The following is a 14,575-nucleotide window of genomic DNA, read 5'->3' on the forward strand; positions in this document are numbered from 1 at the left end:
CCCCCCCCCAAAAAAATTACGAACACACCTGCACTTTTATTTTATATATATTAGGGATTAGCACAAACTAAAAGGTATCGATATCCAAGAAACAAAGAATGCAATAACTAGTTATGCAGTTAGAAGTGCTTGGTTTACCCTGCCCGAAAAGTCAAAGGCTGATTTACCATAGTTTCCCACTGTCTTTGAACGCCTCAATGTGCAAACCTGTGAGAGAAGCGGCGAATGAAGGGATTGCAGACGAGACGGCCATTTTAGAGCTGCCGTGGACACCGCGCATTCATCCACTGCATTCATCTTTTTCTCATTAGATAAGCCTCCCGCTCTATTGACCATAGAAGAACACTGCGAAGAAGAAGTAGAAGAGCGTGTGTGCTTAAGTTAGTCGCGGCTGAACCCGAAGTCGCGATGCGGTTCCGAAGGAATAAACTCTTTGCATCCGCCGTCGGAGTGGTCCTGGCGCTGGCGTGCGCGCTGGATGCGGCTAAAGGTAACTAAGCCGGGATTTATATGCCACAATGTTTGCTGTTTGTGAACACGTCGGAAAGGATTTTATGACTGTAGTGATGAATGACGGTTCCTTATAGTCTCCTGGCTCGTTCTTTAGTCCGTGAAGGTTAGAGCAAGGAGGGATGCGTGCAGAGGAGGAACCTGCTCTGTTCCCTTCTGGGCTGGTCGAGCTACCCGAGTCGCAGCAAGTGCAAGCAGCGATGACGATCACGGCATTTATTCCCACACAAAAGCCACGTACTCTCTCTGATATTGCGTTTTCAAATCTGAATATGTTGTCTTTATATACTAATTATGCACAATCGAAATATAATTTTCTATCATATGATATTCGTCTATTTTTAGCGATCGACTGCACCGTGTCGTCTTTTAGCAGCTTATAAATAAATAATGAGCTCGTCCCCTTTTAAAATCTTGGTATATTTTCCCACTCATTTTAGTACATGTACAAAATCTGGAATAATACGTATAACATGTTGAATTACTTGTTCATTTTTGGTTTAGAATTCAATTAAAGCGTCGACATTTAGTGTTGTTATTAGCATGCATCTTGCTGGCTACGCAATGCAGATTTATCATGTGGTTTATGAAGACCAGTGGGACCATCGGAGACAAAAACAAGTTCTAGTTGTCGTGGCGTATAATTGAGACATAACAGCATTTCAGGGTGGGTAAGCGGGTTGGGTGCTCCCACATCTGTCTATTTGCTGCAGGCCGTGCACCTCCCTCCCGAGTGTTCTATGGTTCGAACACTGCCCTGCTCATGTGCCACCGAGTTTTGAATTCTCTAGTGGTGACTGAAACTTGTTATGAAAACTAGAATGTCAAACTGCAAAGAGGACACTAGTGCTTTAAGTTTTTCACCATAATTTGCATTTATTTACACAACTTCTCTTTGATGGGTGATGTACAGTACATTTCGTTTTATTATTATTTTTTTGAATCTTTCTGTATGAACATCCCGGGCACAAAATTGGAGCCTCAGTATTTCTGGAAATATTCCGCCTTCATAGGTGTTATTAGGTATGCAGTTAACTCCAGAGGTAGTCAGCAGTGTTGTTAATCTTACTGAAAAAAAAGTAATTAATTATAGTTACAAATTACTTCTCCCAAAAAGTAATTGCGTTAGTAACTCAATTACCTGAATGTAAGCGTAATTAGTTACTTGGCAAAGTAATTGGTGATAATTACTTTTTTTTTTCTCAAAAAAAAAAAAAAAAACATTGGCCACACTATGTGAAGTTTTTTTGTGAAGGTTTTTGGTACAATTGGCCCGAGCCCAATTCTTTACCCTAATTTACCCTTCACCCTGAATCAACTGTTAAAAGTTGTTAAAATTGCTCCCATTATTGCATTAGTTCCCTTCTCTCTACTTTCGACAAATGAAAGTTTTAAAACTATTTCATCATTTAAAAATAGATTCAAGTCAAGATTTTGCCGATTTAGAAGTATTTTAGATAAAAAGTTACTTAGGTTCGTTAGGAAGGTTCTCTACAAAAGAGCCGTAATAAAAGGTCTACTGCTTTAAGATGTTTACTAATGCATCTAGTGCCGTGTCTGTCATTTTGCATCTAGTTATATCTATATACAGCATATGCAGTGTTGTTAATTTTACTTTAAAATAGTAATTAATTACAGTTACAAATTACTTCTCCCAAAAAGTAATTGCGTTAGTAACTCAGTTACCTGAATGTAAGAGTAATTAGTTACTTGGCAAAGTAACTAGTGATAATTTTTTTTTTTCTCAAAAAAAAAACAAGAAACAAAAAAAAACAAAAAACAACAACAAAAAACAGGTCACACAATGTGAAGTTTAAAGGATTTGGGGGACAATTGGCCCTAGCCCCTTTACCCTCCACTTAACTAGACACAAGGGTATTGCGATAACTAGCTAGTAACCTTTGCTATGTGTGGAAGTCATTTAAAGTGCGGTGCGGTAGAGATTTTACTTCTAATGTTTTTTGTTGGCGTCAACTGCGGCGGACAGTAGGCGTGTTGTGTTGCACAAGTTCTGAAATAAATGATTAAAAACATGACAAGGCTGGCGATTTATTTGGCAATGTTAAAATGATAATAATTGTCACCTTAAATTATGGCAAACGGAGGTCAGAGGACCGTAGAGATCATAGACAGTGTATGGTCGTATTGTCGAGCCAGTTCACGGAGGCGCATAACAGGCTCATATCATTCTATCATTTCCATCTTCATTTCAATGGTATGCATCACCTTTTTCTCTTTTTCACCACTTGCAATAACATTCTTGGAACCCATGTTGATTTCTCTCACAAGAAAATCCGCCGTGCGTGCATCTCTCAGGAAATCAAAGAAACTGCATTGCAGTTAAAATAAATAAATTGTCGTATTTTGAGCATGTCGTCGGATGCACAAACAAATGGCGACTCAAATTTTACGTCGGATGTCAAAAAGATCGTCTTTTGAAGGGATCGTATGTCGAGATACCACTGTATTTAACATAAAGCGCTGCTGTTAACATGACTCAAAAGCGCGGCTTATAACCTCTCTCAGTTTTTATTTGGCACCGATTAATGATGGAAAACCGGTAGTATGATCCTTTTAATTTCATATGGGAAATATGTTTTCCCCACTAGAGGGCGCTCATGCCCTTTGGACGAATGCTGCATCATTTCGGTAGATTTTTTCAATGTTTTTTTTTTTTTTCTTTTTTTTTTTGTAATTCTTTGGTTTAATGTGGTTTTGTATAGGTTATAGTATTATTATAGTAGTATAGTATAATAATAACAACAGTTCATATAGATAACATTGTGCTGTGACAAAACACCATTGTTTAAAAACAAGTCAAACATCATAAGCTGTTACTCCCAATGTTACTAATCACTTGAGTAGTTTGTTTCATCTAATACTTTTTTACTTGTACTTGAGTACATTTTTGAAACAACTACTTTTACTATTACTTGAGTAATATTATTTTGAAGTAACACTACTCTTACTTGAGTAACATTTTTGGCTACTCCACCCACTTCTGGTTAACTCCCCCATACTTGGTTTTTGTGCTTTTCTACCCCTCAAGATGCTTCAAGATTCTGCAAAAACTGAAAAAGTGCGTAAGATGATAACACAATGTCAATGAAGCAAGGGGAATTATTTTGCTGAACTGAGAGAGAAAAGTTTTAAGTCTCCTGGAGTATCCAATTGTATTCTGGCTTGTTAGTGGAAGTTGTCTAAGTGCGGTGCATTTCAATTTATTTTTGCAATAAAAAAAACCCCTAACTGTTTTGGGATCATAGTTTATTAGGTTTATGGGTTAATTATTGATATAAGCTAGTATTTTAAGGGCAAGGAGCAATCAGTTAGTTAGAGATTTTCACTGTTTTTGTCAGAGCGCAGTTTTGTTGATGATGCAACATGACAATGACTGCTCCCACCTTTCTTATGTTTAAAGTAGGGCTGTCAAACGATTAAATCGATTTAATCGAGTTAATCACAGCTTAAAAATTAATTAATCGTAATTAATCGCAATTAATCGCAATTCAAACCATCTTTAAAATATGCCATATTTTTCTGTAAATTATTGTTGGAATGGAAAGATAAGACAAGACGTATATGATATTTACATTTAAACATACTGTACATAAGTACTGTATTTGTTTATTATAACAATAAATCAACAAGATGGTAAATGGTAAATGGTGTTATACTTATATAGCGCTTTTCCACCTATCAAGGCGCTCAAATGGCATTAACATTAACATTCTTTCTGTGAAAGGGATCCCCAGATAGAAAGACTTGTAATTCTTAAAAGATAAATGTGAGTACAAGTTATAGTAATTTTGATAGTTTGTATATTGTGACTAAATTTTGCCATCTAGTGTATTTGTTGAGCTAAAATTAATGTTTGAATAGAGTATTATTTTGCATAGCTATTTTGATTGGGAATGCCAGATCTCTTTGCATTGAGTGCTTTTCTTTTTGTAACATTATTTTCTTTTTTAGAGATAGGAATATTATTTTTGTTGAGCTTTCACTAAATGATACTGTAGCGACTTAAATGTTCTTAACTGCCCAAATGCATGATGGGAATTTCAGCAACCATGAGTCACAGTGGTTGCTGCAAATGGTATATCTTCTCTGCGTTGAGTACAACACATGGTGTTAAGAAAAAGATCATCTCCAGTTATTCCTCCCCATGACACTTGCCACAGTAGTTATAACAGTTATGGAAGAGATGCCACTGCTTATTCCATTATATAACACGGCTTCAATAAATGCCTGCGTTACCAATTCGCCCTTCTTGGTAAATGGCGGTGCTATGGACCGGCGATTCATGTTGGCTCGTTGTTGTCGATTCATGTTGGCTCGTTATCGTCGTTTGGCTCGGTTCGTCCGATTTTCCTCATGAGGAAGACGGCGGCGTACATACAACCACTGAGAGGCGTTGGATGACATTTTGTGGGTACTTTTATTAACAAAACAAAAGCATGTGGGGGACGCAGCACTTCAGCCTGCGCTAACTGTGCACTTTGTCTACTCTCTAGCTCCCTCTCTCGACCACTTTCTTCCTCACTGCTCAATCTGACAATGCCAGTCACATTGAAAATACCAGCGCCCCCCTTGGCGGGTGCCGGTACCACCTGCGTCAACTCCACTTGCTTGTCTCTGCCCTTAGCACTCAATATACTTCAAACGGCGCCATTGTAGTCTGTTCGTGGCAATGCTTGAGTGGGTCGTTCCTAGCGGTGCAACGGTTCGCCCTGTACGGTTCAATATGCCTTGATGAACCGCGCCTTTTCGGTTTTGCAATTAATGTATTCTGAACGCTTGTGGAATGAATTGATCGAGCTCTGTGTGCCTGTGTGTGTGTCGTGAAGCACCGCTGTGGAGAAATTCCCGCACCGCAAGTAAATGTCGGATCGCTGTCAAGCACCTGTGTGATAGAAGCCGAGTAACGCCCTCTCTCGCTTACGAGCGCAGCGAAAGTGAAACAAGAAAGAAAACAAATAGCTATGGCGAGCGGAGGAGTGGAGAGACCGAATTTTGAGGAAGCACCAGCTTCTTTCAAATCTGCGGTGTGGGAACATTTTGGTTTCCCCGTGAACTACAATGCGAAGGGAGAGAAAATATTGAAGAAAAAAAAAATTTGCAAGCATTGCTCAGCGCTTGTTCCCCATGCTAATGGCAACACTTTTATAACATGACTCCGGCACCTCAGCCGGCATCACCCACAGATATCACTTTCTCTGGGTAGGACAACCCCGAAGATGACACCAGTGAAAACACACAGCGGGCTTCGTTAATTTATTTGCAACGCTTGACCCGCGTTACATTGTTCCCTCGCGGACATATTTCTCCAACAACGTAATCCCCAACATTTATGAAATGGCACGCAAAGCCATCGAAGATGATTTCGCTAAAGCACATAGTTTCACCCTGACCACCGATAGTTGGAAGTTGGACTTCCCGTGCTACAGAGTGCTACAGAGTGACTACCTAACTGTGACGGTCCACTATAATTCATACCTGTCAAATTGTACGGTCTCGTCATAATTTGTACAAGTGAGCACTCATTTTTAACTGTGTACGCCGTACGTTACATTCAAAATCTGCACATTTTTCGTGCTTTACGGGTTTTTTTTTCATCCGTTGGGATTTGGTCACCGTTTCTGCAACGAGACAATGCGTTGGTTGAATGACGCGAGAAAAGTCAGAGACTCGGAGAGGGAAGAGTGTTTGTTGTGACGCTGTAGCAAACGCGTTGCTAGACTAGGTGGCTCCAATATTACCTGACTTAGCCGACAACATACAATCTACGCCTAGATATCTCATGCATATAGAACTACATGCGAAATGACAGACTCGGTAGCGTTAGTAAACAGTCGCCATTTTAGAGCAGTAAACTTCTCAGAAAGGCTCTGTTGTAGTAAACCTTGCGAGCGAACCGAAGCAACTTTTTATCTAAAATACTCTTAAATCGGCAAAATCTTGACTTGAATCTATCTTTAAAGGATGAAACCGTTTTAAAATTTTGACATATCAAAAGTAGACAGAAGGGAACTAATGCAAAAACGGGAGCAATTTTTATCAACTTTAACGGTTGATTCACAACATTAAATGACCTCCAAACATAGCAAAGGATACTATGTTTTTGGGTTTATTTGTTTTTTTTTTTAATTAAAAAAAAAAAAAAACATGAAAGGTATCACCAGTTACTTTCCCAAGTAACTTTTTTACTACTGTGTGTGTATTTCAGTAGTCAGTCACTACACTAGCCAATAGAGGTGTGCAAAATTTCCGATTCTTAGATTTTTCGCGATTCGGCCGTGGAAGATTCGAGAACGATTCACAAACATCCAAATTCCGATTATTGAAATATGCCAAGTCAAGCGGAAGTACAACACACTCAGTGCGCCGCGCGGTCTTGGGGACAATGAGGAACGGAGCGAGAGTAGCTAAACATCATGCTTCTCATTACCTGGCCCCTCGGGTAATGCCAATGCTCAACTCACGGCTCTAGCTCAACTCATGCCACGAGATTAAAAAACACAACAACATACCTGACTGCTGCAGAAAAGCTGCTACAAAGTACATCCACATAATGTTACGGTAGATATCATTTATATAGGACTAGATGCTATATAGATTCGGCAGCGTTAGCGGTATATCTACAAAAAGCTAGATGCGGGCGTAGTAAACGGCCGCCATCTTAAAGCAGTACACTTCCCTGCAAGGCTGTTGTAGCGAAACTTCCAAGCAAACCTAATTAACTTTTTATCTAAAATACTCCTAAATCGGTAAAATATTGACTTGAATGTATCTTTAAAATAGTTTTAAAACTTTCACATGTCGAAAGTAGACAAAAGGGAAATTAACAAATAACGGGAGCAATTTTAACAACTTTAACGGTTGATTCACAACATTAAATTAATTGAATGTAGTTTAAAGCTGCTGATATAGAATGGGGACTGGAGTTTTTTATTTATTGTTATTTTTGTATATTTTTTTACTGCTATATGTTACCTTGATACTGAAATAGTAGTTTGGTTTAGCCTGAGAGTATTTTTGAACAATTTTGGAACTAATGTACAAAACATTTTTTTTTTAAAAAAAGGAAAAAAAAGGAGGGGGGTGCATCAATAATCGTTTTATAATCGAATCGGAGCCACTGAATCGTAATCGTAATCGAATCATTAGGTGCCCAAAGATTCACAGCTCTACTAGCCAAAGAGCTAAGAGGCATTTTAACAGTCGAAAATGTTTACATTTTAAGGGTTTATTTCATTTTTTTAAAGCAAAATAAAGGCAGTTTAGAAAAAAAAAAGAAAAAAAAAAGCAAACCGCAAACCGAACCGAAACCGTGATCCCAAAACCGAGGCTCAAACCGAACCGTGGGCTAACTGAACCGTTGCAACCCTAGTCGTTCCGCGCATGCGTTAATTGCATTAAATATTTTAACGTGATTAATTTTTTAAAATTAATTACTGACCGTTAACGCGTTAATTTTGACAGCCCTAGTTTAAAGTAAAGGTTGCTGATTGTCAGATTTTCGGCTATTTGCCAGCCTCAGTGAAAAAGAAGTCGGAGACAAATCTGCAAATAGCAAGATTTTCTTTTTGATTCCTGATACAGATATCAAGTAAAATGTTGAATACATTTGAGTGAGTTTCTCCGCAACTTGACTTAGAGAAAAACCTTTTCTGTGCATTTTGAAAATGGAAAGGTTGAGACATTGTTTTTAATACAATCACCTTACAATATACAAATTTACTAGGGATGCACCTACAATAATTTTTAGACGTGCTCTGAGTACCAATACTTCACAGTGTCAATACGTCCTACAATTTTGATAAATATGTTTTATTTTAATGAAATATTGTTCAAGCACAAACTATTATTGAACAAGTATTTCTCAAGTCATTATTTTAATATTTATTTTGTATTTTATTATGTTTCACACAGCAATTCGATTACACAAAATCAAATTTCATTAAAAACTGTTTATTATTGACAAATCAAAGAATAACCTTATCTGTCTTTGGGTTTCATTTAAAACTGTCTTCATTGACGTTTACATCCAAGCCAGGGCAGTTTTTGTGAGCTGCATCTGCTGGCTTCCTGGCACTTATCAACCATAGTGTAGTGTGAAATCACCATCTGGATGAAGACTTATGTTGTATCAGCCTAGCTTTGTGTGTTATATCAGCATGATTTAGCTTCGGAGATGTGTTGCTCCAGCTCCCGTGTTCTTGCCTGGCTCTGCCAGACTATTCTCCCTGTATTTTTCAAACACTGAGAGAAATAGTCTGGGAACCATCCCATTAACGGCCTTTCGAGCAGGTACAAAATCAATCGACAAATCAGATTCGTTTATTTGCGTGACGTGTTCTTCACGAGCAACGTCACTCTTGCGCGTCGAAAGTCACAACACAGATGGCGAACGGGATAACCGAGAATATGTTCCAATCTGCGGTAAATTCTGTTTTAAATTACCAAAAACACATGGACACGAATCATTGACAACAGTCCGTCTCGCGCTAGCCATGTTGAATAAACTCTGCTCTCTTCGTATGTTTACTTCCGCGCGCAAGTCCCTCGTCCTGCCCTCGTCATTTTGCTAACGTCACGTCTGCCCATTGCTGATTGATCCACTCCGCTGTCTGTTTGCTGTGGCTTGCTCCGCCCTGGAAATTGTATCCGCGTGAATGGTGGCCAGACTCAATAGCTGGAACAGCGGTGAGTCTGGTGTACCAGGCAACCTGTGTTCCACCTGAGAAGAACACTCAGGTTGACTTCTATCATGTTCTGGTCATGGCTAATAATGTCGTTGTCTTTGTTTACTTGCCTGAACTTTTTGCCATTGGTCCTGCTGTCACGTTTTTAGTACCATCGCGCTTTCCTGCTGCTGTAAATCAAACCACTAAGCAAATATGTCTGATCATTGCGATTACATCTCTTTAGAAACTAATGATAGTAACAGAGCATCGTGGAATATTCTTGAGGAGGTACCAGCAGAGCTCGGTTTAATACAAAAAGTATGATTTTTTTGCGTTATTTTTAACGGTCTAAAAATATCGGTATCAGATCGGCATCTGATCGGTATCGGCCAAACATATCTTGATAAAAATCAGATTGGAAGTAAAAACAAAAATCAGCATCGGGACATCCCTGTCTGTCACCAAAAGGCAGAAATATAAATAATACATTTTTGTCACTAATGGCCCAGGAAAGATAAAAAAAAAAACAAAAAAACTTGATAAGTCAGCTGTAAATGATCTAGAAGCAGCTCTAGGAAAATAGATAAAAAAATAATGTAATATTGCAATAATTATATAAAATGCCATCAAAAGAGTTATTTAAAAACATACAGTAAACACAAATGTGTCTATATTGCCCTGCCGATTAACTTTACTTGGCCTCCCAGAGAAGCTGTGTTTTTACAAGCTGTTTTCTTTTAGGTTTTCCTGTGGAACAAAGCACTTTTTAAGGACTGGACTTGTAGGTCTGGAATTCTCTGTTGCATGTCACAATGTGCCCTCTGTTCATAAGACCATGGCTCAAGTCCTTCAGGAATGTGTACATAAAATAATCCCAAGAAAGGGCCAAACTTTTGAAGCCCTTCGTTTTTGGTAAATTACCCCAGAGTTCCTGAAAGTCTTGAGAAAAGTGGTGACTTTGCTCTCATTGGTGCCTTCACAGGCTCAATGGACTCGGTGAACCGTCAAGAATGGGTCATTGAATTGTGAATATCAAAACTGCACCAGATGACTCGGAAGTGTGTTGTGTTGGTCCTTGCGGAAGCATTTACATTCATCTGAAATCTTTTTGTTGGGTCAATTGTGGGAATGTTTCTGTTTGTAATAAATAATTCTAGAAATGGTAAGTTCCTTCTGTGTGAATGTATAAAAATGTTTAGTATTTAATTGGAATTACTCAACTATGGCAAAAGTTTGCTGTACTTTGTGCATACAGGGCTAAACAAGCAAAGTACCATGTTACCTGTCCCCGACCTGCCCTGCAAACTCATTCCGACATCTCATGTCTTCAGTCTCACTGGCTCTTTTGTGCTGTTTGCACAGAGCTGCGATTGAGTTGCATTTAGGGTTCCGCATATCCAAAACCCCCACCAAATACCCCCCCCCCCCCCCCCCCAGCCGTTCCTCGGAGGAGCTCTACGGCCGCAGTGGGTGTACCCTTGGTTAGGCACTCATAATTGCTTGGAGGACAAACAAATGTTGTTGCCTGGCAAACGAACTGAGAGGCGCCCCTATGTAGAGATCAGAGCTCCCTGAGGTCTTGAGGTTGCAGGCTGTTCAAGTCCGCCTTGAACAGTTCCCACTCTGTTTTGGAGGCGGCTCACATCAACAAGCTCAGGAGGCTGTAAGGAGAGAAGGACAAATAGAGAAGTGTGCTCAGTGTTTCAGACCGTGAGCTGATTGTCCCTTAATTATTCCTGTACTGCAGAATTACGAGAGCCACTTGAGCACAAGATGAAGACACATAATAATGCATAGTTGCATGTGTCACAGCTTCACCTACTTGGCAGCAGTTTCTGTTCATTTGGATGACCTCAGCACAACTTTAAGATGCCACAAGATGGCCACTTGTAACTGCCAACCTTGACGGCCGTTTACATAGTCAGTTGTACGCTTCCAAAAAGTTTATTTTTCAACATTTAAGCAATGTGTTTTCTTTGTTTGCCTGGTAAAGTTTGTCTAATTTAACCTTCCTTTTCGATATCTACTCATACATCATGTTTAATTAAAATTCGGGGAGTTGGTAAAGAATATTTCTTCAGTCAAATGAAAACTTACCTACAGTACAGATATTTCTATGAGCACAAATTGAGAGGGCTCACAGCATAAATTCAACTCATGAAGATCTTTTCACACTGTTCAGCGTGCCGTTGACGAACCCATTCATTGCGTAAGTAGTGAGGGGGTAGGACCATGGAATGCAGAGTGGTGTCATGGCATAATACGGCACAGAGTGTTTGCTGTGTTGGTCGGGCGCCTAGGATTTAAAAAAATGTTCTATTCCAAATGTGGTGTCGCTGTGATGTCAGAAAATATCTCCCAACAGGGCTTGGGCTGGGAGAGGGATATAGTGGTATTTTGGCAGATTAACAGTTAACCACATGAGGAAAATGGAGGAAGCCCGACTTGATGTAAATGCCGTTTCCCTAGCTTTGGGACACAATAGATGGTACACCCTCCACACCCACTTCATGAAACATGAATAGCCAGGGCATTTTTTGCTTCTATGAAAAAGTTGTGTTGCCGAGACTGTCAACATTTCGTTTAAATAAGTGGGAAAAGTCACCTTGTTACATTCTACATCAGCACTTACAAAAATAGGCAATGTCGAAGCTGGAACTCAAGGTATCATTGTTTGAAAAATGTACAACAGTGTGTACATCTGCCAATACAGAGCACGTTATTTGTCATTGATATTGGTTGTTATTGCATTTGGATGCAATACAGTTATTGCATCCCAACATTGGTATTGGGTACTGGTATATGTTCATTGGTACTACTGGTAGTTGTGAACAATAATAAAGAGTTAAGAATAGAGAGTTGGCAATATGTCTTCCAGATTAGTGCCATGTTTGCTATCTAAATAATAAACCACAAATGTGCACCTCTTTAAGGAATGCGTAATACCACAATAATTAACGACAGTGACGTGGTGGTTGAGCTCCATCAATGAAGCGGAGCCTCTCCCTACTATGTGAGACAGCCATGACTCTTAGATGTGCCATCATTACCCAACATCCTGTCAGAATGTGCCAGGCATTATCTGGTAATGACAGCTTGATCATCTACTGTAGTCGTGATGCTGCCATGTGGACAGCTGCATAAGTACTGTATTTGTCAGGCTCCCCTGGGTTACCAGCAGCATGTCAGCAGTCTGGCACTGATATATTTGGTTTAGTCTGTGGCATTAGTGAGTGTCATTTAGTAGCCTTACACGTGCTAAGTGTTGTAAAGAGACTTGCATTTGAGTCTCCACCACGTCTTGTGGCTCTAATGGTCTTTCAGGAAGTATTTCATCATGGTTATCGGGTCAACCTCTTTCAGCCAACTTAACAAAGAGTTAAACAACAACAAGAATCATTGTCCTTGTGTTTTTAATCTACATTTCCCTATTGTGTGTGGGTGACCAATTTGACATTGTGTTGTAAGCAACAGTATGTTCCTAAAAATGTCCTTTTTTCCCCAAATGCTTTGTTTAAGTATGTACAAACTATTTTAAGATATTTTAGATAAGATATACTTAATGTGTATTAAGGCAAGCTCACACAAATTGCCTCTGTGGTTGGTTAGCACACATGTTGCAATGATGTGTAGTTCTGTTGTAAATAAGAATGGAACCTTATACTACCATCCTCAGTTGAAACTTCAATACACTGTGCATCCAATGTAAATGTGAACAAAATTACCAGTCATCAACCACTCTATAAAATAGCTATGTATTTAAACTCAACGCCTTTAATGATTATTGATGATTACTATGTTTACTGATTGGCGACTATAGATAGCTACTGCTGTAAAACAATCCTATTTTCAGCGCTGTTTTCATTACAAAACCAACTTTTCCAGGTAAACCTTTTGATAAACACTGCGCTGAAGTATATCACTTCCGATTTTGATGGAACTAGGTGCAGTGCTTTGTTGCAGCTTTGGAAGGTTAACTTTTGAGATATACGATATGTGCGTTCCATCATATTCCTCCAGTCATGGTTTGTAACTACTCGATATGTTTGCGTGAGATAGAGAGGTTATGAGCAATGTCCTCACCGGAGCCTGTGGAGGACAGCAGCTCTGCAGTGACACCGCAGTGACACTGCAAATTTTGCATGGTCATTGTCTTCCATCTAATGATCACCCCATGATCTCTGCATCTCTCTTCACTTCTCTTTCCGTCATTGATTCTTTTGTAAACTACCTTTCATTTGCTCTTTGGCTTTTCAGTGATATATCCCTTTCCCTACTTGGCTTTAGTTTGTGCATGCAGTTGTTGACAGTTCTTCCATTTTTAGGATGACCTTATTCTTCGGGCTATAAGGCGCACCATCAATGAGGTGGCCCTGATAATAAGGCATATTTGTGCATCATTGTACAGTATTTGTCATTTCTTCTTAAGGTTTAACATTGTAATTATTGTTTTATTGATTAATTTATGTATTATAACGTTTTGTTTTTTTTTATTCACGGGTGTAATGAATGATGAATATAAGGACTTTTCTAGGGCAGTATAATGCAGTTCTGCTCCCAAAAAATAGGTCTTAGGTCATTTAGCACAACATAATTGATAAATAAGGCGTACTATGAATTTATTTTTTTTTTGAAAATTATTTAAGTGCGCCTTATAGTCTGAAAAATATGATAAGTTTCCTTATGATGATCTGTAAAGGTGATCTGTTTTTGAAATAGTATCTTTTATCTACTCCCATGATTTTGTAGATTGTTACATACACAACAATCATGACAACACTAAAAGGGATATAAGGCTACTTTCACACTGCAGGGCGTGATGTCCAATTCTGATATTTCTGATAATTCCGATTGCACTGTAATACATTGTCACGTTGCAGTGTTTACAAAAGTATGGTGAGGTATCTTAATGCTTTTATGGCAACTTTTGATGATTTTATACCACCAGAACCAACATTTGATTGAACCTGATCGCTTCACGTGTGGAAAGAAAAGGTAGTTTCTTCGCCTTCGTCCACCATTGTTCATTTACGTCTGTTGTTTGTTTTGTCGAACAGTGGTGTTGTATGTCACCTGTTGATGACATATGTCTTATTAGCCCCTTTCACATATATCTGAACTCTGGCTAATTCCTGGGATTTAAACGGGGAGTCCTTATGTGTGAAAGCAATTTCCCGGGTTGACTGACACAGAGATGACACTGGCATTTACCGGGTCGCGTCCTAGTATAATGTCTGGGACTTACCCAGGATGCGCCATGTGTGAAAGCCGGTGTTTAATTCCCGGGTCACACCGCGAAGGCTGATGACGTAAATATCATGGCGGGTCGATTGTCATTTCCTCTCTTTTCGCAGTAAGATGAAAAGCGGTAAACAAAC

General features: G+C 39.1%; 1 protein-coding gene across 4 annotated transcripts in view; it reads left to right on the forward strand.

Annotated features, from left to right (window-relative positions):
- Positions 1-213: 213 nt before the first annotated feature.
- Positions 214-14,575, forward strand: part of clstn1 (calsyntenin 1) — a 55,281-nt gene continuing 40,919 nt past the window's right edge. For 2 of the 4 annotated variants that reach the window (XM_057822019.1, XM_057822037.1), the window contains exon 1: positions 214-490. In XM_057822019.1, coding sequence (XP_057678002.1) covers positions 409-490 — 82 coding nt within the window. In that variant the 5' untranslated portion in view covers positions 214-408. The remainder of the gene's footprint in view (positions 491-14,575) is intronic. The other 2 variants (XM_057822027.1, XM_057822048.1) reach the window with 1 other exon arrangement.

This window comes from Corythoichthys intestinalis, chromosome 2 (assembly GCF_030265065.1).
Source record: "Corythoichthys intestinalis isolate RoL2023-P3 chromosome 2, ASM3026506v1, whole genome shotgun sequence".
Taxonomy (NCBI): domain Eukaryota; kingdom Metazoa; phylum Chordata; class Actinopteri; order Syngnathiformes; family Syngnathidae; genus Corythoichthys; species Corythoichthys intestinalis.